This window comes from Myodes glareolus, chromosome 4 (genome assembly GCF_982192425.1).
Source record: "Myodes glareolus chromosome 4, mMyoGla1.1, whole genome shotgun sequence".
NCBI lineage: Eukaryota > Metazoa > Chordata > Mammalia > Rodentia > Cricetidae > Myodes > Myodes glareolus.
The window spans coordinates 42016733-42042729 of record NC_142029.1 but is presented as its reverse complement, the minus strand read 5'-3'; the positions used below and the strand labels follow the sequence as shown (position 1 = coordinate 42042729).

Genomic DNA, 25997 nt, shown 5'->3' with positions numbered 1-25997 from the left:
TAACAGGCCACATTTATAACTACTCCTCGTATTTACCTTGTAAAGTCAAAATGATAATGGGTATTTTCCATTCAACTTTCTAAACACTCAACATACTGAACTGACTGGTACTTACAGTTCGGTCTTGAAAATTGAAGAGAGCTAGGTAAAGCTTGTGACAATGGTTCATGACAAATAAAAAATTGACGTGTCAACACATTGCCATACTTTATTGAAATAATTTGGTAAAGGGCTAATCAGTATTTTCTTTTAGTACATTGGGTATTCTAAGACTTTCAGTTTTATTTCTAAGTTGCTAGTTCAGATATATTGAAGGCTTTACCAAGGGACTATTAAGTCTTCTACAAAGTCCCAACTCTAGGCAGGTTTAATTCTGTCCTTAAGAGCATCAAGTTTGCTATCAGAGTGCTCTAGTCACAGCCCTACCACCTCTTAAGAAAGAGGAATGGATAGCAGTAGTAGCAACATAAAGGGATTTTTGTGGTAGTATGTGAAACACTGCATATTATTAGTACCTATCAAAGGGTACAAATAAAAACCATTAAGCTTTAGATATTGCTGTTAATTTCTAGACAGACTTAAGCAAACATTATCTATTTTTACTCTCTTAAATGCTTGTGTGATGTTAGAGTTTGAACTCAATGACTAGGCCACTGAGCTATGTTCCAACCTGCAGCTAAACTCTTGTTCATAAATGCTATGAAAAGTTCTACAGGAAATCCTTGTAATTGGTAAGTGAAATTTTCTTTTAGGAAACTGTTATTTTTTGTGCTAATTTACTTTAGTCATTAATATTGTCTTAGAATATGTTTTAAAAGGAAGGAGGTAGCATAATTGTGAGTTAATATACAAGTTAAAATTTACTTTCTAATTCTTGCTTAATTTTGTAATCTTTTTACTTGGTTTCAGAATCACTGCCTGAAATTATGATTATGAAAGGAAAACAGTTGATGAATTCTCAGGACTTAATAATACAAAAGTTCATTGAGCATATAAAAGACAGTGATCCCAGCTTGGTGCAGTGATGCATGCCTTTAATCCCAGTATTCCAGAGGAGGCAGAGTCTGGCTGTATGTAGAGAGTTCAAATGAGCCAGGCACATAAAGTGAGGCACATATAGTGTTGGAGGGGAGGAGAGGACAGATCTCACACACCCCTTTTCAGAAATGTAAAATGTATTTTTTTTTTATTGAGATTAAGGCAAAGGAATGTAAAATACTACATTTACTAAGAGGTTATAATAAAGAATATGGGTTGATGTATTTAACGAATTTGAGTTTTTTTTAAACTAATCATGATTCTAAGAATTGGAGATATAAAATTTGAAGACATCTGTTTACAAATAGTAAATGGACAGTAATGATACCATATGATGCAAACTTTCTGATATATTTGATTAGGTCCTTGATTCAACCTTACTGTAGAAAATGGTAAGGTAATTTGCTGGAGAAGTAACACTTTAGCTGAATTGACTGGATATTACAGAGTTAGAGAAAGGCATTTGCACATTCTGAGAAACTATAATATATAATTTTGCAATATTAGATATAGCACAGAATTGATAATATTAAGATAAAACTCCTACAGAAACCAAGCTGGTCCGAAATTCACCATCTTTCTGCCTCATGTTCAGCCAAAATGCTGGGATTGTGGATGTATGCTTCCGTTTATGGATCCTGTTATGATATATGGATTAAAGCAGTAGTGATGTTGGGATGGTGTAAATTGAAAAGGTTCTGGCAGTGATCCATAAAGCAAAGTAGAGCCTGAACAGTTACAGGGAAATAAGAATAAGATTAGCACATTGAAAATAAGATTTATAAGATTTAAAAGACTGGCACACGCGTACGTGTGTACAAGGACAAGTATGAGAGAATATGTATTTAACTTGTTTAATAGGAAGTCATCTCATTTGCTGTGTCAGGCTTTTAAGCAGAATTGTCTGCTAAGTAGGACATGCTGCTCTTGTGTCTGAGAGGCCTATGTGGAAAGTAAAATACACATTCTTAACAGTAGTGGGAACAATAATGAGATCTAGCCTACAAGAGTCAGCTGAAAAATCATTTATATGAAAAATCATTTATATGAAAAACATTACAACTGAAGGAAGCTTAATCTTCAACTTTTAAAACTGACATAATAATTGGCATGGGCTGTTGCCTCTGATTCTGGGGGTGGATAGTAGGTAGGCAGAAAAGGGTGTCATAGAAGCCATAGGTGAGGTTTTCATGAAAGACACAAGAATAAGGCAAAATAAAACTGATGGTATCCTATGAGTTTGCTAAAGTTGTTAATTATTGCATTGATCTAAATGTTTGTGGTCCCCACCCCCAAATCTCCCATTTCAAAAGTATCTTCAAACCAAATCCCTATTAAAAGATACCTTTTGTTAATGGTTAGGTCAAGACTTCAATAGTGGGCTGATTTCCTTATATAGAGGCCCAAGGAGACTTCTTTGCCTCTTGGGCAATGTCTGTTAGAAGTTGCCACTTAGGAAGTAGATATAGAGCTTTTTACTAGACACTGACTCTCTTAGTCTCTGGGTCTTAGATTTACTTGCCTCTAGAACTCTGAGCATTTAAGTGGCTGTTTATAAATTACCCACCCCAAGGTATTGTTAACAGTAGCTCCCGTTTATTAAGATAAAAAATAACTTTGACAAATGCTGAGTGTCTCCACTTCTGTTTTAGGTACATTGTTATTTTCCCTATGCATCAAATGCAGAGCTTTCTTTTTACTCTTCAAAACCTTTCTACTACCTACTTATTCCCTTTGCTAGGGATAGGATTATTTTCTCAAATCATTCATGTGGTTAATTTCTTTATTAGCAGGTTGAGGCAGATAGAGAGAATCTTTATTTGAAGATCTTGACATAATCTTATATTATGCCCCAAAAGGTATCAATTGTTTAAGAGGAAAAATTGGAGGTGAGAAAAATGGGAAAAAACACGACCAAATTAACTTTATTAGTTGTATAATATGTTGACACTGTACATTTTGAGAAGTGTTCTAATAAGGAAAATGTAGCCTTTGCAAAGGCAACATCAGCTGGATCTGGTCAAAAAGACATATTCTGCAGAACTGGGTTCTGAGACATTGTACAGACCATGTTATAAACTTTTGAGGACATAAATAAGAAGGAATTACAGGTAGGGGAGCCTGAAGAAATGTGACATTTAAGTGTAATGTGTATATGAAGTGCAGTGCAAAAGAAGAAAACAGTATACTATGAGCAGGGTTGACAGATTGAATGGATCCTGCATATTAAAGATAGTATTATGTATAAATAACAAAGATAGTATTTATATTAGCTAGCTTACTTATATCAGAGATTGTCTGTGTTTAAGGAGCAAATGGGGTATCAGGTCTGCAACCTACTCTTAAAAAAGAGTTCAGAAAAGTCTGTCTCTCTGTCTGTGTCTCTCTCTTTCTCTAAGTGTGACCTTTTTCCCCTTTTAAAGTAAGGGAAAGATTTACAGGCTTACGGTTTAATTTTAAGGTCAGCTGAGCAAAATTGCTCTGTTCCCAAATGTATATAATTTTCTACCTGTACAAACATGAACTTTATCACTTCTCTATTATATTGGATATTTTCATTTAATATTTTACTTCCTTGCCACAAAAAATTTGCGTATGTGTGATGAGAGTATATGTGTACATGTATGTTCGAGTGCTCATGTACAGAAACCAGAAAAGACCGTTGGTATCCTCTACTACTCTTAGCCTATTCTTTTAAGTGGAGGTCATCTCTCTCTGAACCTGGGGCTCTTACTTTCTTTGATAGGCTAGAACCCAGCAAGTTCCGTGTTCTTGCTGTGGCCATCACCTTTGAAGCTGGAGTTACGGGCACTTGCAGAACACTTAGTGGATCCTGGGATCTGAACTCAGGAAGCACTCTTAACCCCAAGTCATCTCCCCAGCCCCTAGACTTGTCACTTCTAATTCTCTAGCTTTTTGTTTTATAACAGCAACTGTAATGGACTTTGGAAAAGATAGTTTACTTACTAGGCAAGGGTATCTACTGAATAAGCCATATGAAAAATAACTATCGTTCTAAAAGCTTTCCTTTTTAATAAATAATAAGTAACTATCTTAATTACATTAAAACCTGCTTCAAGAAAGTAAAATTGTGAATATAGAGTTTTGACTGTGTTTTGTTTTCTATATCAGATTTATGTGGTTTGTAGCTTTGTGTTAAAGCTTAATGGAATTTTTATGTAGAATATACACCATTTGTTTTCTGAAGTTTGAGGAAAATCAGAAACTCTAGTGCATTACAAAATAGAAGCATGTCAGACCTGTAGCAGTTTCCTTCCTCAAAAGAACAAAGCCATACGCCTCCTTGGATATGTGTTGCCTAGACTTGTATGCAAAAGAATACTTGTAGTTCTTCCCATCATGGACTTTGTCTCTCAAATTATTATTATTATTATTATTATTATTATTATTATTATTATGGCTATTTATAGAGGGATTCATAAAATTTTAAACTTTTTTTAGATAAACTTTTTAGATGAAAGAAAGCAATTATTAATACCATCACTAATATATAACATTTAAAAGAATTAGATAAAAAGCAGTAATTCCAGCATAAAGGCCTGTCTTAAAGGCACCTTTCTTTAGTACGATATGTGTGGTCTTTTCAGTTTTAGCACTAGAATCAATGAACTTAGAGGTTACATTAAACCAAATATTTTTATTTGAACAAACCTAAATTTTGTATATATCCCAGTTTTTTTTTATCAAGCCTTTGTACTCTATTGTATCTTCAGAATGAAAGTATATTTTAACTTCTTTGCCTCCAATCTTCATTGACAAGATATTAAATTTGGTCTTTTTAAAGATTAGGTAAGCTAAAGACTGCATAAAATTTTTATTGTACCATATTTCAGCTTATACTACGTTTAGGGACCATAGACAACTAGAAACATGGCAGTGAGCACTTTTCAAGGTAATTATATTAAGTAAAATAGCTACTTATTTCTTGTCCATACTGTTTTGCGATTAACACTATATAACATTATAATTGGCTTTAAAGTGACCTCCAAAATAATGGTTCAGTTTTGTAGCTAGCCTGATTTTTTTTATTATCGCATTCCCTGTAATTATGTACAGTAAGTGGCAGCTCTGTGCAGTTATATCTGCTGTTGTTGTCATGTGTAAACTAATAACTAAGTTCTCTCTAAACTTGACCTTCTGTTGCTTCTCCAGACTATTCAGAAACAGGGTCTGTCAATTGAAATTCTCTAGTAAGTACTTTAGTAGGTTACATCCTTGCTCTTAACAGTCTCTCAGATTTTCCATAGGTTAAGCTTTTCCAGATTAGATGCTAGTATCTGGGTATAATGTTCTGTAGCTGATGCCTACCAATTTCTACTGGACATTGGGACTTTACTGAAAAAAGAAAAATCAAAATAAAGACAAAGCCAGTCAAGATGTTTGTACTACATAAATATACCTAAATGCTATCTAAAAGTGTTAGGTTTTCTCACTGTTAATTTTGGAATTTTTTTTCTTAATTACTTTTATTCAATAAGTCTTGTTTTATTCAAACAAGAACAAATTAACTTTGTTCACATTTTTGGTCTGTCCTTTTGTTCCTTTTTCTTTTTCAGGAAATATCCATGTGCTTGTTTTTATTACTTGTGTTTGTTGAGGTTGGTTATGCAAGTTTTTCTGATTTGCTTTAAAAATTGTTCTCAGTACTTCTTTATACATATTTTAATTCATTTTCTTTTAAAATTTCTTAGTATGAAAGTAATGTTTCAGTATGACATTTCATAAATATGTGTCATGTTCTAATTTGTCACCCTCCTCTACTATCCTTACCCATGTTCCTGTCATTTGGCTTGCTCCCATACTTGGAAACACCTGCCTGTATAGTCCCTTCGTTGCTTTCATTTCACAGATATCCATTACTTATTACTCTCACTTCCCCTACCTTTTATTTAGAAGTAAAGGAAGGAGTCCTGTAGAGAAATAGGGGGAGAGTAAAGTTAAATATAAAAAAGGGAAAGGATAATAGCAAGGGTAGGAGAATGTTAAGGGGAGAAACAAGAGTTTGTAGTAAGGAAGGAGCAGCTTGTTGATTCCCGGCCGCTTAACCCCGAAATAATCACACAGAAACTGTATGAAGTAAATAACTGCTTGGCCCATTAGCTCTACCTTCTTATTGGCTGATTCTTATGTAGTAATTTGACCCATTTCTAGTAATCTTTATATCGCCACGTGCCTGTCATTTACCAGGTAGAGTTCCCAGTGTCTGTCTCCAGGGCTGCATGGCTTCTTTAACTCGCCTTTCTCCTCCCATGCTATGCTATAGGCCAAGCCAGTTTATTCATTAACCAATAAAAGCAACACGTAGACAGAAGGACCTCCCACACCAACAGATTGTATTTTAAGTTAAAACGAAACAAAATAGTTTCCAATAATAAACTGAAAAGAATAAAATACTACTCAGTAGTGAAAATAGTATAAGTGAAATCAGGTGGTGTATGAAGAGGAACTAAAACAAAAGCTTTTGAAATTATTTTACAGCACTATGAAACAGAAGTACATCTAAAAGTGTAATCAGTACAACATTTTTTAATAAAAAAAAAAAGATGTGGCTGTGCTTGATGTCACACACCTTTAATCCCAGCACTCAGGAGTCAGGGCCAGGTGGATCTTTCTGTGAGGTCTAATCAAGCATGGTCAGTGTAGTAAGAGATTAGTTTCTTTGGTTGTTGTTTTTTTGAGCAGGTTCTTCTTGGGTTCTCTGATTTGAGATGGCCAATTATGTAATATGAAGGTTGAGAGTGTCAATTGAGCTAATAGACTCTTGTATTTCCTATGTTTTGGACTGGTGCTGTATATGTATTAGACAGCTATTTAATGTCCACCTTACTGTCTCTTATCTTGGTAGGTCTCCTTCTTTACCTACCAGGGACATTTTCTGACAACACTGAGCTTTGCAGTCTTAAAGACTGACCTGCTTCTCTCACCCTTTGCACACTCCCCAGATCATCATTGCTGGTGTGGCTATTGCAAGCCTATCAGGACTGTGGAAAGGGACCAGGCCCTGAGGCAGATCTGTCTTCATAAAGACATATGCTTTTCATAAAGCAGATGCTTTTCAAAGAACTCCTGAGTGTTATTCATCTTCATGCAGTGTTTTTGCTCTGTGACCGTTAGGTATAGTTGCAAAGGTCAATCTGCTTGTTGTCCTCAGCAGCATGGTTGCAGAGGTTGAATCTCTCAAGCTCTAGAGTTTTCTCAGTTGGTGAAATCTGTTGTTAGTCACCAAGTGCAAGATATCTTTGATGAGGTACCTCCTGTCCTTCATCTAGTCTCCTGCCACCTGACCTTCACAACAGCTTCCTTGAACCTTTCCTCACTCAGTGGCTGAAGTAGGCCAAATTGTGACTTCCCAAACCTGATCTCAAGCTCTTACTGTAGCTCAGTTTTTAGTGATAGTCTCTCCCTTAAGATGGTTGCTGCCCATCACATTGAGTGAAACATGAGATTTCTACCCACTGGAGGAATTACTATCTCACCAAAACCATCATTTGAGTTGGCTGTGAGGATAGGGCTTTAGACTCTTGAAAATAGAGTCTAGTTTTTCTTGTTCTGATTCTCCTTCACATGCATGTATCTTTCCTACATATATCTTAAATATATATACCTTATTGATACTGAACCTTTTTTCACCATTTATATAACATTGTTCTTGTTTAATACCTAATACGATTTTAACATTTTCCTCTTATTAGAATCTGATGTCTTACTCTTTGATTTATAAACCCCAGTATCATTTGGTGCTGCAGTTAAGCTTAAGAAAAGAAAACTTGTTTAAATTCTGATCAACAGTTTGATCTGTTTAAAGAATAATTTTAGTCAATTTTCAACTTAACCTTTCACAGTTATGTAAAACATGTGTGTAAGGTATTGAAGCAGTGGTGCACTTTTCTTGAACTCATTGCACTGGGTTTAATCCCTGGTGAGCAACAGTGAATAAATAGAACACATTTATAGTGCATTTATGTATCTTTGCTTTCATTTTGGTCTGTGATTTTTTTTAAGCATATCAGTGTTTCTTCTTACTTGTATGTATGTGTCCAGGTGTGTACTATGGAGGTCAGAAGGTGTCATAGTCCTTAGAACTTGAATTAGAGACAGTGTGAGCCACCATATGGGTGCTAGGTACCAAACCTGCTTCTCTACAAGAGTAGCAAGTACTCGTAAGTGCTGAGTCATCTCTCCAGCCTACCATGCTTTGTTTTTGGTGTTTTTCCAGATAGGGTTTCATGTAGTCTGAGCTGGCCTCAAGCTTAGTATGTAGCCAGGGATGACCCTGAGCTCATCTTCTGTGTTTCATATGTTGAGATTACACAAATCACAAGTATATCTGTTCACATAGTTTATTGTTCTTTTAAAAATGTTTTCTCAGAGCTGGAGAGATGGTACAGTGGTTAAAAGCATTGGTTGAGCTTTCAGATGATTTGGGTTTGATTCCCAGCGTCCACATGATAACTCCAGTTCCAGGAAGCAGTATGCTCATTTCTAGCTTCTACTGACCCTGCATGAATAGGGTATATAAACATGCATATAGGCAGTACCCATGCTTGTTAAATGTTTTCTCAACAGTCTATGTTCCTTTCTGGTTGTTTTCCATTTTTATGGTCATTTGAAAAGATCCTAGTTGATTTTTTTTCTTTCAAATTTCCTTAAGGAAATTATTGATCAAAAGTAATAAAGCATGAGGTAGAATCTGCTTAGGAATACTTAGTGTTCTGTTTGAAATTCTGTTAAGAGTTATATAGGATCAGGGATCAGTCCCTGAGTTGTATAGTAGAGATTTCCTTAAGTAGGTGATTAAAAGTTCTCATCTGTTATTTGATTGGAGAAAAGAAGGTTACTTAGAATATTAAATATGTAAGGGGAAGTATGCATTAGTTCTGTTATTGGTAATTGTTTGAATAGGAAAGAATAATAGTATTAAGTTGATAAAATTATTAAATAATAAGCTAGGAATACAATAGGACTTTTTAGGATTTAATTTGTGAGATGTGGTTGGAGGGAGCCCAAGTTGCCATTATTTTTGTGAAACTGACATTTTTATCAGAAAGCTAAAAGTGTTCATAGTTTGTTAACAGGAAATAATTCTAATGGGGTGTAAAACAAACTCTTACTCAGATTCATATGAACAAAGTGAATCATACCAATATTTGGAAGCAGAGTTATACATGTTTTTGCTTTTATCTTGTGTTATATGCATGTTAGCATAAAATTCTATTTTTTTAATTAAGTGATGCTTTAATTGTTGGAACCACAAAAATAAACTAAATAATCTATGTTGGAATCACTCACGGTATTGTACTTGTGACAGCATGAATTCACTTGTGACCAGAAGGTCTCCATGGATGTTTCCCTCCCCTCATTCTTTGACTTCCATAGAGGAGTCTTCCTTGACCTCCCAGCCAAATGAGATCTCAACTCCGTAGCACAGCACACTGTTGCCAGGTTAGCCGGCTCTGATAGCAGCTCACAGTCCTTCATAGCTTTTCTCAAAGCTTCAGTTCAGATTGGTGATTCCGAAGGCACCATAAGCTCCCAGGGCAGAGCCCGCTTGCTTAGTTATTTTATTCCGTTTCAATGAGGAGAAATGAGTTGTTTCTCCTCATTGCCCAGTGAGGGGCTTGTCTCATAGCAGGTTTTCATGTAGAAGGGATAGTCATGGGTTGTTCTTTCAGTCCAGCTTCCCATATTCAGTTAGGTGGACATCAACCCTGCCCGTCATACTCCTCCTCCCTCCTTCCCTGTCCCTCACTCCTTTATCAAGGTTGGCCTTGAATTTTTGATCCTCCTGCTTCTTTGTTGTGGGGTAAGCTAGGGGAATAATTTAGGCAGTACGGTCTGATGGATCAGAGAACTGAGGTCTGCTGCCTTCTACACTGGGAAAGATGCTTTACCTCTCTTGCCTTAATTTCCTCAAGGTGATAAAGCTCTAAGCCTGCCACCCTCAGGGGCTCTGTGAAGGTAGGGCGCTAGGTGGTTACTGGAGACAAAAGCAAGCTGACTGTTCAGGAGTGACTGTTGTTTGTATTTACTACCTGTGACTGTTGATAGGCACACTTTAGATTTTCAGTTGCTTATATTTTCTCATTTTCTAAATGGAACAAAATCCTGTTTTTGTGATAAATACATGTCGGAACTAAATGCAGTCAGTTGTCTTGATATTTTGAAGGAGTTGATTCCAGGCCCCAGGTCCTTTGTGGATGTCCAGGCTCCATGGTTTGTTCAAGCTGCTTATATAAAATTGTATATAATTCGTTCACAACCTTTGTTTCTTTTCCCATGTACTTTAAGTCATCTCTATATTACTTAACAAGAGCTAATACAATTGGCGAGTGCCTTGTAATGAGTTGTTACATCTTGTTTATGGAAAGGGACTATGCATGTTTTGCATATGTGTGTGTTCTGAATATACTTGTTTATTGAAAGCAGTAATGGAAAGTGGTGACATTGCTTTGCCTGAGTGGAGTGAATGGGTTGACTCAATTTATGGAATTAAGAGAACTTAGTCAAATGAGTGTTATAAAGCCTTTTTGTATTTAACAAGTAATTGTGCTAGATGGCAGGATAGACTTGTTTTCAGATGTCAAAGACGGCTGTTCTTACTTCCTTACCACCTTACCACGGGTGTGCAGATGGACTTTTTTTGTAATCTTTCTCTTCTGCTCTAGAAACAATTTACTGTTTTACTTTTTACTATGTTTACCATACTAGTAACAAGTTATTCATTTTACTTTGAACTGATTTCCTGTTTTCTAGCCTTATTTACAATGATGACAAAGTACTCTTTGAAAAATATATCTAGTCCTGATACTCCTCTGCTTGATGCCCATTATAGAGCATCATAGTTCTTCATTTTTCACATTATTGCTTCATACTCTAAATTAGTGTGCAGGCAACTTGCTACTTGGTAACTTTTCTAGTTTGCCTCAGGACTCAACCATAGCTAGTTTGTATTTAAGTGGACAATGTGTTAGGGTGTGTTGGCAGAGTTTGAATTAATATGCATCTTCTAACTTCTACTGTGTATGTGATCATGTACATGTCATATCTGTATTTTATTAGTAGGAAGAAGGAAACTTGTGTGAGTTGTTTGCCTCTGTAGGTTCTCTTCTGATCTAAAGGTTTGGGCTTTTTATTGTCGCTTTTTTATTTGCATTAGACTGGAAGGTCTTAGAAGAATGATTATATGAAACCACAGTAAACCTAGATCCTGCCAAACATTCAGTAATTTTCAATTTTAACTTAAAGTATAAAAAATGTAGAAGAAATACTGATAAATTTTAAATTTCTAGGATCATTATATGAGGATTAATGACATGGTTTATAAATGTTTTAGGTGTTTGAGATTTTCATGTTAAAAGATAAAAATAGAAGCCATAAGTTCTTATCTCTCTTTTGGATTGTGAAATTATAATATTTATTTCTAGATAAAGAATTTTCTAGGGACACTTTTCTTAAAAATTTCTTACTGAATTTAAACTAAACAAGTAATTCGTGTGTTTATTGACTTCATAAAGCCAAACCTTTTTTCTGAACAATGATTTTAGCTGATGTCATATAATTTTAGCTGAAGGTCAGTGATAGTAAACTTGTTTGGTACACTTTGACTTTCTAGAAGCTTCCCCAAATTACCATCTTTTAATTTTGTGTATCAAAATGGCATGTATGATATTAGGAACCAGTGTAAAATGTATTTGTTTTGCAATTAGGCCTTATTACTGTAGAAATTCAAATTCTTTTGTAAGATTGGAAGTGGACCAGGTAGTTGTAAATGGTGGGTGGGGAACCATTGATGCATGACAGTTACTGGCTATGCTATGTCTTTTCTTATTGCTTATGTTTACACAGATTTTAATTATTGAATGATTTCATAGAAAAGGAATTTATGAAGAAGAATAGTACTTAAGATTTTCTGGTTTTCAATGCCTAAAATGTAGTTGTTGATATATGGACATACTCAAGTATTTTATATTACAAGTTGAATTATTATTTATAGGATTACTTCTATCAATGTGTCTATTTTAATTTCAAGGGTTCTGATGATTGTCTTGTGAAAATCTGGGCCACAGACGATGGAAGATTGCTAGCTACTTTAAGAGGACATGCTGCTGAAATATCAGACATGGCTGTTAACTATGAGAATACTATGATAGCAGCTGGAAGTTGTGATAAAATGATCCGTGTCTGGTGTCTTCGGACTTGTGCACCTTTGGCTGTTCTTCAGGGACACAGTGCATCCATTACATCACTACAGGTAATTGTCTTAAACCCTTTTAAACCTTTTTTACTTAAAACTTAAATTTTAATTAAAATTTAATTAAGTTTTATGAAGTCACTTATGATGTAACTTTGTCTAAGGTAAAACATAAAACTATTCCTGCTTTATGAATTGTATGGACTTGTGATGTAATAGCAATCATGAATTTGATTCATTTTGTGTTTCTGGTTACTATTAGTTTCTATTAATTTGGTTTGTAGGGCGAGTTTTGTTATTTGGATTGTCTTTGTACTTGTAAAGACTGTTTCCCCTGTGATTGCTTTGCAGTTCTCACCATTGTGCAGTGGCTCAAAGAGATACCTGTCTTCTACTGGGGCGGATGGCACTATTTGCTTTTGGCTTTGGGATGCTGGAACTCTTAAAATAAAGTCAGTTGCTATTTTATTTGATAAAATAAGTATGTTTAGTGGTTGAAAGTTTAAAAGATAGTCAACAAAGGGAATATATTTACTTTTTTCTTTGAGTAAATAAAAGAAATCTTTTTCACTAATCCCTTTCATTTTTATGCCTCACCATTTTTTTCATGCTTCAATTTTTTTCCTCTCATGCTTACTGATTTTAGTTATCTTTGTTTTGAGCCTAGTTGTTTCTTTAAAGGATATATGTTTTTATTACCTTTATATATGTCTTCCTTGTGCACTGTATAATTTTGTCTCAGTAGCTTTATTTTGTGCTGAGAACATATTAACATTGCTAATACCCATCTTTAGAATAATTTAAGTTACGTTACTGACTCTAAACATTAAATTTTACTTTAGATTTAGGGAAAGAGTTAAAGTTTCATTATGTCACATTTAGATAGCATGTTCTCTAGTCGCACTTCAAAGTTTTGCTTTCGTTTTCTGTTAATGTCTTGGTTTGTAGAGGTGGAAAGATGGCTCAGCAATTAAGAACACTTATAATTCCAGTTCTGGGGAATCCAGTGCACAATTCTGACCTTCATAAGCATCAGGCACACACATGACAGTTGATATACATACATAATAGGCAGAATACTCATGCAAATTAAGTACATCTTTTTTTCATAATTTTTAGTTTATCAGATCAGGGTGACAGAACAATTTCTTTTTTTCTTTTCTCTTTTTGTAAGGACGCTGAAGAAAAGCAAGGTTAAATGGTTTTCTTGTAACTAAAAACCATTTCTCAAAAAGTTGGTTCCAGGTAGTACTTTTGCTTTATGTGCCATTTTTTGGAAATAGGCTCTCACTGTGTAACCCATGTTGGCCTGAGCTCATGGAACCCAGGCTGGCCTCGGCTTTGAGTAGTCACCCTGCTTCAGCCTCCACTAGAGTTATTCTCATACTTGAAATCTGTGATGTTACTTGATTTTTTTCAGCATAGTTATATTAAACATGTCAAAGTTATTAGTCTAAAACATCTGCAGTGTAGTTATAACTAGTATAAATATAGTTGAATATAATCTATTATTTGAAGGAATTTTATTGTTAACATGAGTCATATTGCATTCAGATTTACTTTATTATAAGGATAAATTCTTGTATTGTGGAAGAATATTTTTGTCATGTTGTATTACAAGGTGAAGAAGAGCTCAGGAGATGGCCCAGTTGGTAAAGTGCTTGCTATGCAGGCATTAGAACCTTAGTTTGAAGCCCCATCACACTGTCAAGAACTGGACATAGAGGCACATCTCTTACCTCAGGGACCAGGAATAGTGCTGGGGCAGAGATAGGATGGTACCAGGGGCTTGCTAACTATCCAAATCAGCCAATCTGTGAGATCTAATACACTAACAGACCTTGTCTCAAAAATGAGATGGAATCATTGAGAAAGACACATGTTGTCAACTTCTGGTTTCTACACACATACATTCATGGGTTGTATGCCTGTTCATAGCCACCTCCCCCTCTCAAACACATACAACTTTAAACAGGAAAAGCTTATGTAATATAATACATATAAACCACAGAGGTAACACCTATTTTACCAGTGTGTTCATTTTTATCGTTAATTTATTTCCTTATATAATTGTATGTTGCTATTCTACCTTATGAAATTTGTTGAAGTTTATTAAAAGTGGATATAATTTACTTCTAAAATAATAGTAAATTTAGGATTGTTCAGTGTAGTAATCTATGTACGTATCAGAACGTACTATGGAATGTATCTCTAGAATTTTATTTGTCTGCTGATAGTATTTTGATTTTGGTATTGTTTTTAGGAAGACCTGTTACCTATTTAATTTTTTTTTCTAAGTTCAATTTTTGGATGGGATTACTCTTGTGTTTCATTAAGACTTTTAAATGATTTTTTTTCTTTTAATTAAAGTCCAAGACCTACAAAATTTACAGAGCGCCCTCGACCTGGAGTTCAGATGATCTGCTCTTCGTTCAGTGCTGGTATGATTGTTTACACATTTAATTTTCAACTTTAAATTGTGCATTAGAAAGCACTTCTCAGAAATAAAATATGAAAATATTTTATTTTATTCTAGAATATTGTTCTAATTAATCTTCTGCAGTAGCATTTTAAATGGTTACCAGAAGGTTTTATAACCTAAGTGTTTAAAGTGAATTGATAATGAAAATTTGAGTGAATAGATCCCAACTGTTTTTATCTACCCTTGTTCATTTGATAATTGTAGGTAGAGTATTGACTGAGGGCAAAAGACAGAAACACATGCTGCTGCCATCAAGACAGTGTTTATTCTAGTTAGACCAAAACATAGACGAACACAAGCTCTTCTTAGGTATTTTATTTTCATACTGTGGATTCATGCTCTTTTTCTAAAGCTACATTGTTGTTTTTAAGGGTTCATTAAGTGGATCATTCATCAAAAGTACCTAAAATGTTTGTGTGTATAACAATTTGATGTTGTGAGAGTATTGTTCTGGAGATGAATAAAATTGTCATACGAATAGTGTTTTTTTTTTAAGTAAAATATATATGCTATAGTACACTGACATAAGTGAACTTTGAGAACAGGCTTGTATTATTGCAGAGTTTGTGGGCACATTACTGAGGTAGTTGCAAAAGTAGGATAGGAATCTGATAGGTGGGTAAGAGGTCAAAAGACTTAGCGAAGTTAATAGTATCAGGGGGATTTACTTGTAAAAGTGTGCTGTTGTTCTTCATAGGTGGAATGTTTTTGGCCACTGGAAGCACTGACCATATTATTAGAGTTTATTATTTTGGATCAGGTCAGCCAGAGAAAATATCAGAATTGGAGTTTCATACTGTGAGTATGGTGAAGGATCTAGATGGGTACAATCTTAACTGAATCAAGTTTGTATTCAGCTTTTGCTTTATTTTTTCTTTTTATACAGGACAAAGTTGATAGTATCCAGTTTTCCAATACTAGTAACAGGTAAAATATGTTTGTCTAATTTAAATGCAACTTTAAAATTAAAAGGTAAAGATAATTGTAGTCAGATTTCTAGTTGTGTAGAATTTATTCATTCTCGAAGAAAAGAACATAACCTTCTTGCCCAATATGCCATAGTGTTAGTTATTTGGATACTTTTCTGGTAATAGGAGGATTTTTTTTGTTGTTGTTATTTGGGTGTGGGGGGGGGCAACAGACTTTATTAACAAGAGAGAAGGAATAGACTGAAATTCTCTGACCTTTGGTCCAGGTGAACCTGTTGTCATCAACTTTGAGAGCAAAAATAAGCTCAAACTCTGACTTCAGTAAAGTTGTTTTGTTTTTTATCCATACCTTTGTCTTTCCCATCTATCAGAAGAGAAATCTTTGATTAAAAACTAGAAATTTTTCACATTACATTTGAGACATTCCTAGATGTTAAAAGATGTTTTTTTCCATAAATATTCTATTCTGGATTTAAAAGAAAATAAAGCTACTTCTTGGCATCTTGAATAGAACAGATCAAAGTCTTTGATACCGAGGAATAATTTTTTTTCCATTGGAAAATAATAATTCTGTTTAAGTTGTCTTTGATCATTTTGAGAATTGTTTTTATTAGCTTGTTCATGACCTATTAAAATGGTCTTACAAGCTTATAAAGTTTTTGGGAGTTCTTAAATTCATAGAGACAGAGAACCATTTTTGTTATGCTGGAATATTTTGTAAATAAAATGTCCTTTAAAAAGAGAATTCGGGGAAAAGTACATTTTGAGAAAGCTTCTATGATCATTCCCTGTTATTGGTGGGATTGGACATTTGTTGTTGTTTTTACAGGTTTGTAAGTGGTAGTCGTGATGGGACAGCACGAATTTGGCAATTTAAACGAAGAGAATGGAAAAGCATTTTGTTAGATATGGCTACTCGTCCGGCAGGGTAAGAGGTCAAGCTTGATTTAGTTTATTTAGATTATTTAATATTATAATGTTGCTGGTTGGAATGACATTTGCTTATAAAGTTGTATACCATGCTAAGATGGTTATTTTTCTTCAATAATTAGAGGTACTTTTAGAGGTGAACAGTGCTGATTTTTGCGAACTATCTGATTACTCTGAATATCAAGACCTGCTGAATTAATTTTTTAGTTCAGTTTTATTAAGGGGATGAAAATGTTTGCAACTGAAGTGTCTTATGCTTCATGTCTGGTTTTTGATTTTGAGTCTTGATCTTATGTATCATGTACTGGGTTGATTTGAACTTCCTTTGTAGTCAGAGATAGGATTGGATTCCTGATCCACCTGCCTCCGTCACTCCACCTGTTGTTGCTGTAATTACAGGCAGGTGGCATCACCCATGGTTTTATTGCTGTGCTGGGGATATACCACAAGACTTCCTGCATGTTATTAAGCAAGTACACTACCAATTAAGGCCCCTAAAAGGATGACTTTTTATACCCAGTGGTTTTCTTCAGCCAAGAGAAGTTATAATACATGTTGTAACTGTTGTTCTAGTTTTGCAGTTCGATTGTTGCTCTCTATTTGTATTTGTGTATAGTTGTCTCAGTGGATGGGAGAACAGGGTAGTTAGGATACCATGGTAGCAAGTAGAAGGTGGGACAATGAGCAACATGGCATAAAGATGGTAGACCATAGATAGACAATTATAGCAGTGGTTTTCCCTCAAGGTCACTGTTCCTTATGGTTTATGGATGCTATAATCGTGGAAATCTTGGTTTTCCTAAATCCATGCAATAATATCAATTCAACTGTTTTCAATTATAATGATAACTACTCATGTTAATAACTGTAAAGTGTTAATGAAAACATATTTTTTATTTTTTGTCTTATATTTTAATAACATCAGTGTAAACAATAAACTTGTTCTTTTCAGCCAAAATCTTCAAGGGATAGAAGACAAAATCACAAAACTGAAAGTAACTATGGTAGCTTGGGATCGACATGACAACACAGTTATAACAGCAGTTAATAACATGACTCTGAAAGTATGGAATTCTTATACTGGTCAGCTGATTCATGTACTAATGGTGAGAAACAAAACTGAACTTTTAGTATTACTGAGGCTTATTTTAGAATGTAGTCTAAATAGATAAAATAAAGCGGATAAGTTATCTAAAACCTATTGCTTGTTTGGGTAACTGAACTTGATAGGTAACTGGGAATAATGTAGAAAGTGCAAGCAGCATGACTTGGAAATGCATTGTAAATGCTTGATGTACTTGTTGTATAAGAAATCATTAATTGTATTCTCGAGTATTAATAATAATACCTAAACCATGGACAGTGCTTTATTTTAGCATAGTCTGTTATTTTTTAGACATGGTAAAGATGAAGTTTTTGCCACCTTAATAATGATTTCTAGAAACATTGTCATTCTCTTGTATACTTTTATGTATTTATATCTGTTTTGCTACTTTAAAATATTTCAGGGTCATGAAGATGAAGTATTTGTTCTTGAGCCACACCCATTTGATCCTAGAGTTCTCTTTTCTGCTGGTCATGATGGAAATGTGATAGTGTGGGATCTAGCAAGAGGAGTCAAAGTTCGATCTTATTTCAACATGGTAATTATTCTTGTTTAATACCTGTTAAAGATGTGGAAGATATTTTGACAGAGGTGTTCTGCATATCACAAGTGAAATCCATTTTAAAAGTTCATGCCTTATTTTGACTTTAAAGGTCTACAAATAAGGAATTATTTATTCCGTATTGAGATACTAAGCTTATAATTAGTTGCTCATTTTATAATGTCTGTGTATTCTGCTAATTGGTTTACTTTTATTTTATCCGTGAAAGTTTGATCAGTAAGTCATGTAAATTAAGTTATGCGAAAGAAAATGTGTTTGAAAACCAGTGTGGGTAAATTATAAATAAATCTTCTTGTTGCATTTTGATTGGCTTTTTTTCTTTCTTCTTTTTGTTTAATTGAAGCCAAAGAATTATGTAGTTCTTAATTTTGGTCACATTGGTAGTGTGGTAGATGTTTATTTTGGCTCCATGACTTCTGCCTCCACACTGTGTTCTAATGTGCATTTAGCATATTTTTGTTGAACATTTAAATTATTGGTTTGATTACATATATAGATAGCTAACCAATATTTGCCCTCCTTTCACAAATGTATGAAATAAAATGGGTTCTTAAATACTGCACCTTGCAGTCATTACTTTATATTTGAGATTCCAGTCAACAACGCGAGGAGAGAAACATGTTTCTACTATTTTTACATGTTTAGATTTTTTACAGCAGAAAAAGTCATGATGTAATTAGCAAACTAACAAAAGTCAGAATTGCTATATACTGTAAATTTTAGTCATTTTCAGGCTGGGAATATAGCTGATGGTAGTACTTCCTCAACATGTGCAAGGCCTGTGGGTTTTTCTTCATTGGAGCCACACATGTCTACATTTGCCCTAGTTATTTGTGAGATATTTTGCTTATGAAGAGATAGAATGACAGTGAATGCTATCCTTGATTGATTATAATATTATAAAGAAATTTTATTAGTGAAGTGACTAACATGGATTATCCTTAGTGTGGATAAGGTCAGAAATAAGAATTGTACAATTCCCATTTTTATGAACATTACTATTTTGCTTAATTGTTAGTGATGATGAATGGATTTCCTTTGTGATTATGTAGTTTTTTTTAAGTAAATTTATAAATGTGGTAGATTGTCTGTTTTCTATCTTCTTATTTCTGTATTGCTCCTTTTCTGAACATCTCTGTTGAATAAGGAAGTTGATCGTTTCCCAATTGGTCCTTAATTGTAACTGTACACACATTAGTGGTTCCACTTTGTAATTTATATTTCCAAAGAGCATTCTTACACTGCTCTAAAAAATGAAGAGTAATTTTCGGTAATTTAAACACTGATTCTGAATTTTCCCTCACCAGGTAAGTTTGGAAAATAAACTAACACCCTTTCAGGAGACCTAAGAATTGCTGCACTTTCAGATTTACCGATTTTTCTGGTTCTGCTGTTATAGATTAGTTACGTAACCAGGAATCTGATTTTAAAAATTCCTTAATCATTGTAAAATCTATTTTTGAAGCAGTGTGTGGTGGTCCATCCTTGTACTCTTAGCACTTAGAAGATGAAATCATGAGGATCAAGAGTTGACAGTCATTTTAACTACATAGTGAGCTCCAGGCTAGTCTGGACTGTTTGAGACTACATGTTTTTAAGTTAAGAAGGAAAGACAAGGAAGTAGTTTTGTTTGTTTAATTAGAGGTTCAATTCAGGAGATTTTTCTGTTCTTTCTATCTGAAATAAATAGTAAAGTCTAAGGGTGCTTTAAAAAAATTTTCTGTAATGATTATTAGTATCTTCAAACTGAGAAAAGCAAACTAAAAAATATTATCCTACTTACAAAGAGTTACAGGGCGTGCGCTACCTTTTGTCTCAGTAAAAACAAGATCACCTTTATTTTCAAATGGTTTTTAGTGGTTTCTAATTTTTAAATGATTTTTATTAGATTTCAGTGTCCTTACCAAACCCTACAAGTGCAGCATTATGGAAACCTTTCATAAGAAGGGTAATTTTTATTTCAGTTTCATGGAGAAAGTGCTCATTACAAACTTGGCTCAGCTTTCCTTTGATCATATATTAAGTATGAAATTTTCAGGTTTTATAAGACTATTACTAATGTATTCTTAATGCTAAATATATTCAGGGTGGTAGCTGAGAAATTTCCAATATCATTGTGTAACAACTACCAGTTAATCCCAGCTAGTGATGTGTCTAGAAGTGATAAAGTTTAACAGTGATAAAATTCTGAGTGGCTCTTCTGTGATCTTTATTTCAAAATTTTTGTCAGTTATGTGACTACAATACATCTTTTTTGGTCTTTTGTGTTCACTTCATTGCTCGTTTTATTTAATAGGCAGATGGCATCCAACACTTCTACTAAGATTTTAAAAACTGCTTTGGATGAAATAGCAGCTGATGGTCTCTATGTTCACTCATACCATTGTTGAGTTGTGGCCTCAGTTTTTCTATTTGGCTTTGTGTAACTAATCAGAGTTGTTAAATACCACAAAGCTTTGATGAGTCCAAATGAAATCTCTGATGTTACATTAAATGTATCATCCTAAATCACAGTTGAATTTAGTGAATTATTTGTCATATTTTTAGAAATTGAGAATGAATAATTCTCAGAGTACTACAATTTAGTGTTAGAAATGCTGAATGCTTATATTAGTATTTGAAGAATTTCAAAAATTGAAGCTTATAAAATGAGTCAGTCAATTCACCATTGCGCCAACAGCTAGAAAATGAAAAAGCAATGCCTTTAAAAGAATTAACATTTACATTATATACAAGATTATACAAGTATTTAAAAATAAGTGTTTAGGGATGGGACTGTAGCTCACATGCTGAAGTAAATGTTTACTTGACATGCCTAAGGTATTGGGCACAGTACTGTCACTGCAACTTAACTAATATTGTTAAGTATATTTTTAGAATATTGTTTCAGCATTAGTCTCTGCTTTTTGAGTAATTGGGTTCATGTCTGTATATGTTGGTGTGTGTGTGTGTGTGTGTGTGTGTGTGTGTGTGTATGTATGTATATATGTGTATATATATGTATATATTTGAAAGATAATGAAATTAATCTGAAAAGTAACTCAGTGTTATGGATAACTCATTATTTTCTTTACTTGGCCAATTAGCAGAATTAAAAGTCTGTTCTTAGAGTCTTAAGTAATTAAAATCCTGTATTATTAAAGTTTTTCAAGTAAAAAGTTGAATTTTTCAATGTTTATGCTTGAGATATCATTATATTTTAATAAAACTTAAATTGCTGTATTAAGAGACAATATTTTAATAAGCGCCAATAGTCAGCATTCAAGTAAGCAGTTTTTTTTCTATTAAATTAAGACTTTTTCCAAGAGTTCTTGCTTTATTTTAAGACTATTTAAATTTGTGAACAAAACAAAGTTTGGGATTGAGAATTCATAGTTTGTTTTATGCTTAATAATTTGTAATTGATTTCACTTTGAAGTCGTGTAACTGAATTCTCCTAGTGCTAATGGTATTTCAGAAAACAATAATGGCATTAACTTGTCTTGTTTTTATTACCAGCTCTTCTTTTCAGAGTACCTGAATGATAAAAACAGTTGTAAGGCAGGCTTTGGGTTTGTTTCTGTTCATTCTGAGATATACAAGAATATAATAAGTGATATGCTTGGTAAAGGGCTGAAGCACATTGCTGTCAGCTCTTCTACTCTGTTGTCTTCACTCCTCTCCTCCCTCACTGCTTTCCCAATAGTTCTATCTTTTCTTCCTCTGGGGAAGAAAGAAACTTAGAGACTATTGTAAAAGAAATTATCAGCACATTCAGACATTATTCCTTAAAAAAGATGCTGAGTTTCTAGAATTTGTACTTTATTCTTGTCTTGTAAGTTTTGAAGCCATGTTAGTACTTAATACTTCAGCTTGAACGGTTCTTGCATAATCTTAAATAATCAAGGAAAGGTGCTATATACTTGGGCAGTTTATTAAAACATGTTGTGTATATTATGAACACTTGAAACAAATTTTGTATAGTTTAGCAAGTCGTGGTTTTGCTTGGCATTGACGTGAGTAAAATGTCTTTAGATGTTTTATTAGTTTTCTAAATGCCAATTAAATGCTTAAAAGCAGTTATTTGTAGAAATAACTTGAAAATGTGTGCTATATATTCTCTGTACTAAAATTTGTGTCATTCACAATCCTAGAAAGAAATAGGCAGGTTTGAAGTTTACTGAAAGCTTAAATGGTCCTTTAAAAAAATAAAAACAAAAGTTGGTTTGGCCCTCCTTTTCCACTAAATTGTCAGACATTGTAACTAGAATTAAATTTATGAATCGATTTTAATTTTAAAGACTTAAGACTTCACTTTTGCATTCTTGGTGCTAGTGTACATTAATATATATAAGTTATACAAGTAGTATATATTAAGTAATAAGTTAGCAGTGTTCAGAGTCGGATCTGGAGGCCGTGTTAGATTTTTCTTGTGTCTTTGTTGCTTCTGCTTTATCTTGTTTACTGTTCACATCTCCTAGACCTCACTGGTTTTTACTTCGTATTTTCTTGTTTTTGTTGGAATATTCAAAACTGTAGTTTGTTGCTTCTTACTTGGTTTTTATTTTAATTGAAAAAAATACAGTATGTCTCATTAGCAAATGCTTTTTGTTTTATATTGAATTTGATAATCTGCTTTGCTTTTGTTTTTCGTGGGTAGATTCCAAATAAGAGATTTTATTTAATAAAGTTTTCTTTATTTTTATAATTGTTCTCCTAACTGTTCTTTACTTAAGAGTCTTTTAAAAATGTTCCAGTGTCCACTAATCCAGAACAATGTATTTCTCCTTGCAACATTTCAAATGAGTAGAGGCTGCCAATGAACCACTCAGAATTTTTGTAAATGCATACTTCTGATATTAGCATGTTCTCAGTGTGACCTTTGTTTTAAGTAATTGTAGTTGGACATATCTAGAAAAGAGACTAGCTGAAAATAGCCATAGGTTTTCATTTTAACCTCTTCAATATTGGGAATTCAAGTTTGTTCACCCTGCCCCTTTTCATTTTCCATTTCTTTTCACTGTCTAGTAAGATAGTATCACATATCTACAGTCTCTGTGTGAAACATTCTCAGTGCTTGTAGTTTCTGTTCCTTTGTCTCTGATAATGAAATTACTTTCACTTTTCTCAGTATATATAACTATTCTTATTTTCAAGTTTTCCAGAGTCTTAGATTATTCTTTCATCTTTGTCTTGGTACAAAAAAATTATACATTAGTTTTTGTTGGCATAAACATTAGTTTTCAGTTTGTCATACTGTTGAGCAACTTACATACATAGGTTTTTTTATCGTCAATCTGATAACCATTATCTCAAGAAGGTTGAAATTTGAAAATTATGAGGTGTATAATTTATGATGTAAAAATGAAGTTGAAGGTATTTTGATTAGCATTTCATTTTCAGAGAGTTGGGAGAACAAGATTAAGTACCCACAGAATTCCGTTATACTTGGAGTTGACTTATTTATTTTTATAATATTTTAATTTTGATGAGATTCTAAAGCTGATTCTTCAAAATCATTCTTATATAATAAATTGTTTCTGTTTTATATAGTAATTATTTCACTAGTTTCTCCCAGAGCAGGTTTTGCAATTTTGTCTTTGACACAAATTTCTTTTAGTAGCTCTTAGTTTATATGTAGTTATCTTACCACAATTTTTTTTAATTTCAATTATTAAAAACAGCATCAGCCTCTTAAGGTATTTAGAAGGTTACTAGATCATTAGAATATGGATAATGTCTTAATATATTCTCTTTGTTTAAGTTACAGAAATGATTGGAAGTTATGTTCAGTAAATTTGAAGAATTTTTTAAAACTGACTTTTATTATTAAGTGTGTGTAGATAGGTGTGTAGGTGTAGGTCAGAGGACAACTTTGTGGAGTTGGTTCTTAACCTTCCACAATGTTGAATTCGGGGATGAAGCTCAGGTCATTAGGCTTGATGTCTAGCCTCTTTGCCCACTGACTCATATTACTAGCCCATGTAGTATTGGTTCGTTTTTATTTTTCCCAGTGTTGCTTTATTCCAAAGGTTCTTTATACACAAAGGAAGTTTTTCTAAATATAAGTTCTCTCTATTATATGATTTTTTTTCAGATATATGTCTGTCATAAAGAAGATATTAAATGTTTTCTAGCTCAGTGCTCCCTTCCAACTAGTTGTCCATTTAAAAAATGAAAATATTTAAATTTAGCAAAGCAAAGTAGCCCTGATCACAGAATTGGCACACTTCTTTAGTAGGGTGATTTATGCATGCACTACTTCATGTGTTTCATCTCTGTGTTTTGAGGTCTTCAAGAAGTATGTGTTTTTCATCCCAGTTGGTATTAGACCTTATAGTTTTCGTCTGCATTTTAGTTCTTTTGATATAAGTCTTGTTCAGATTTATCTAGATCTTTGAATAACCCCTTTGAAACATGATTTTAAGACAGGGTAGGATTCTCAATGGCTCTTTCACTGCTCTCTATTCTTAAACAGAGCTAGGAGATTATTATTTCCTCATTACTAGAGAGTTCTTGGTCTTCCACTTTGATTAACAAGGGTTTAACACTCATTTCCTAAAAATACTTTTAAGACTTAGTCACATTTTGTAATCAGGGTGACACTATTATAATATAATCCTATCTACTTTTAAAAAGCAATATAATAATTTGGATTATGTCTTTTATTAATTTTTTTTACTGTTTAATGTATGGGAGTTTTGTTTTATGGTCTTTATATTTGAAGACTAGAGGAATAGTTCACTTACTTGGCTTTAAAATTTTGTCGTTGCTTTGTTGTGTGTGACTGTTTTATTATAACATGAAATACAAAGCAGAAATCATATGCATTACTAATTTTATGTTGACTTATTTTTAGTAGGTAGTTGGGCTCACATATTATTTATAGACATATATTCCTTTTACAAATATAGTTACTTGTTTTTGTTTATTTGCTTGTTTATTTTGTAAGATTCATTGTTTCATAGTTACACATATATATTCAAACTTTTACTTATAAATCCCTTGACTGACTGGACGGTGGCACAGGCCTTTAATCCCAACACTCTGGTGACAGGGGTGGTCAGATCTCTGTGAGTTCAAGGCCAGCCTGGTCTACAGATGAGTTCCAGGACAGCTAGGACTGTTAAACGGAAAAATCCTGTCTCTGTGTGGGGCAGGAATGGGGGCAATAAAAAAGTAAACAAACTTGACAGGTTTAAAACATGAGATCCTTTTCGTAGAGAATTATTTTTTGTTGTTGTTGTTGTTGTTACAGAGTTAGTCATAATACACTTTATAAAAAAGATGCAGCTAGGATAGTCTCTTAGTTACTTTTTTGTTGCTGTGGCAAAAGACTGTGATCCAGACAGTGTAAAGAAGAAAGCAGTTGATGATGGCTTAACGTTTCAGAGGGCGAGTTTATGACCATCATGACAAGGAACTTGTCAGCAGGTAGACAGAAATGGTGCTAACGCCAAGAGCTTACATATGATCCACAAGCAAGAGGAAGAGAGATGGGGGAGGGAAGGAGAAAGGGGGAGGAAGAAATACAAACTATCTGGGAATGTCATTGAATTTTGAAACCTCAAATCCACTCCCAGTGATATACATCCTCCAACAAGGCCACATATCTTAATTTTTCCCAGTTATACCAACTGGGAACCTTTTATTAAGAGCCTGTGGGAATCATTTTCATTCAGTTCACCACATTCTATTTTCTATCCTCCATAGACTTGTTGCCATATCATAATAAAAAAATTCATCCAGTCCAACTTCAG

The 25997-nt window shown here is 33.6% G+C and overlaps 1 protein-coding gene across 2 annotated transcripts in view; it reads left to right on the top strand.

The window, feature by feature from the left end:
• Phip (PHIP subunit of CUL4-Ring ligase complex) overlaps positions 1 to 25997 on the top strand; it is a 119654-nt gene that overhangs the window by 35724 nt on the left and 57933 nt on the right. For both annotated transcript variants that reach the window (XM_085689455.2, XM_085689454.2), the window contains exons 8-15: positions 12089 to 12310; positions 12602 to 12702; positions 14621 to 14691; positions 15430 to 15530; positions 15619 to 15659; positions 16491 to 16589; positions 17544 to 17697; positions 18100 to 18234. In XM_085689455.2, the coding sequence (XP_085545581.1) occupies positions 12089 to 12310; positions 12602 to 12702; positions 14621 to 14691; positions 15430 to 15530; positions 15619 to 15659; positions 16491 to 16589; positions 17544 to 17697; positions 18100 to 18234 (924 nt within the window). The remainder of the gene's footprint in view (positions 1 to 12088; positions 12311 to 12601; positions 12703 to 14620; positions 14692 to 15429; positions 15531 to 15618; positions 15660 to 16490; positions 16590 to 17543; positions 17698 to 18099; positions 18235 to 25997) is intronic.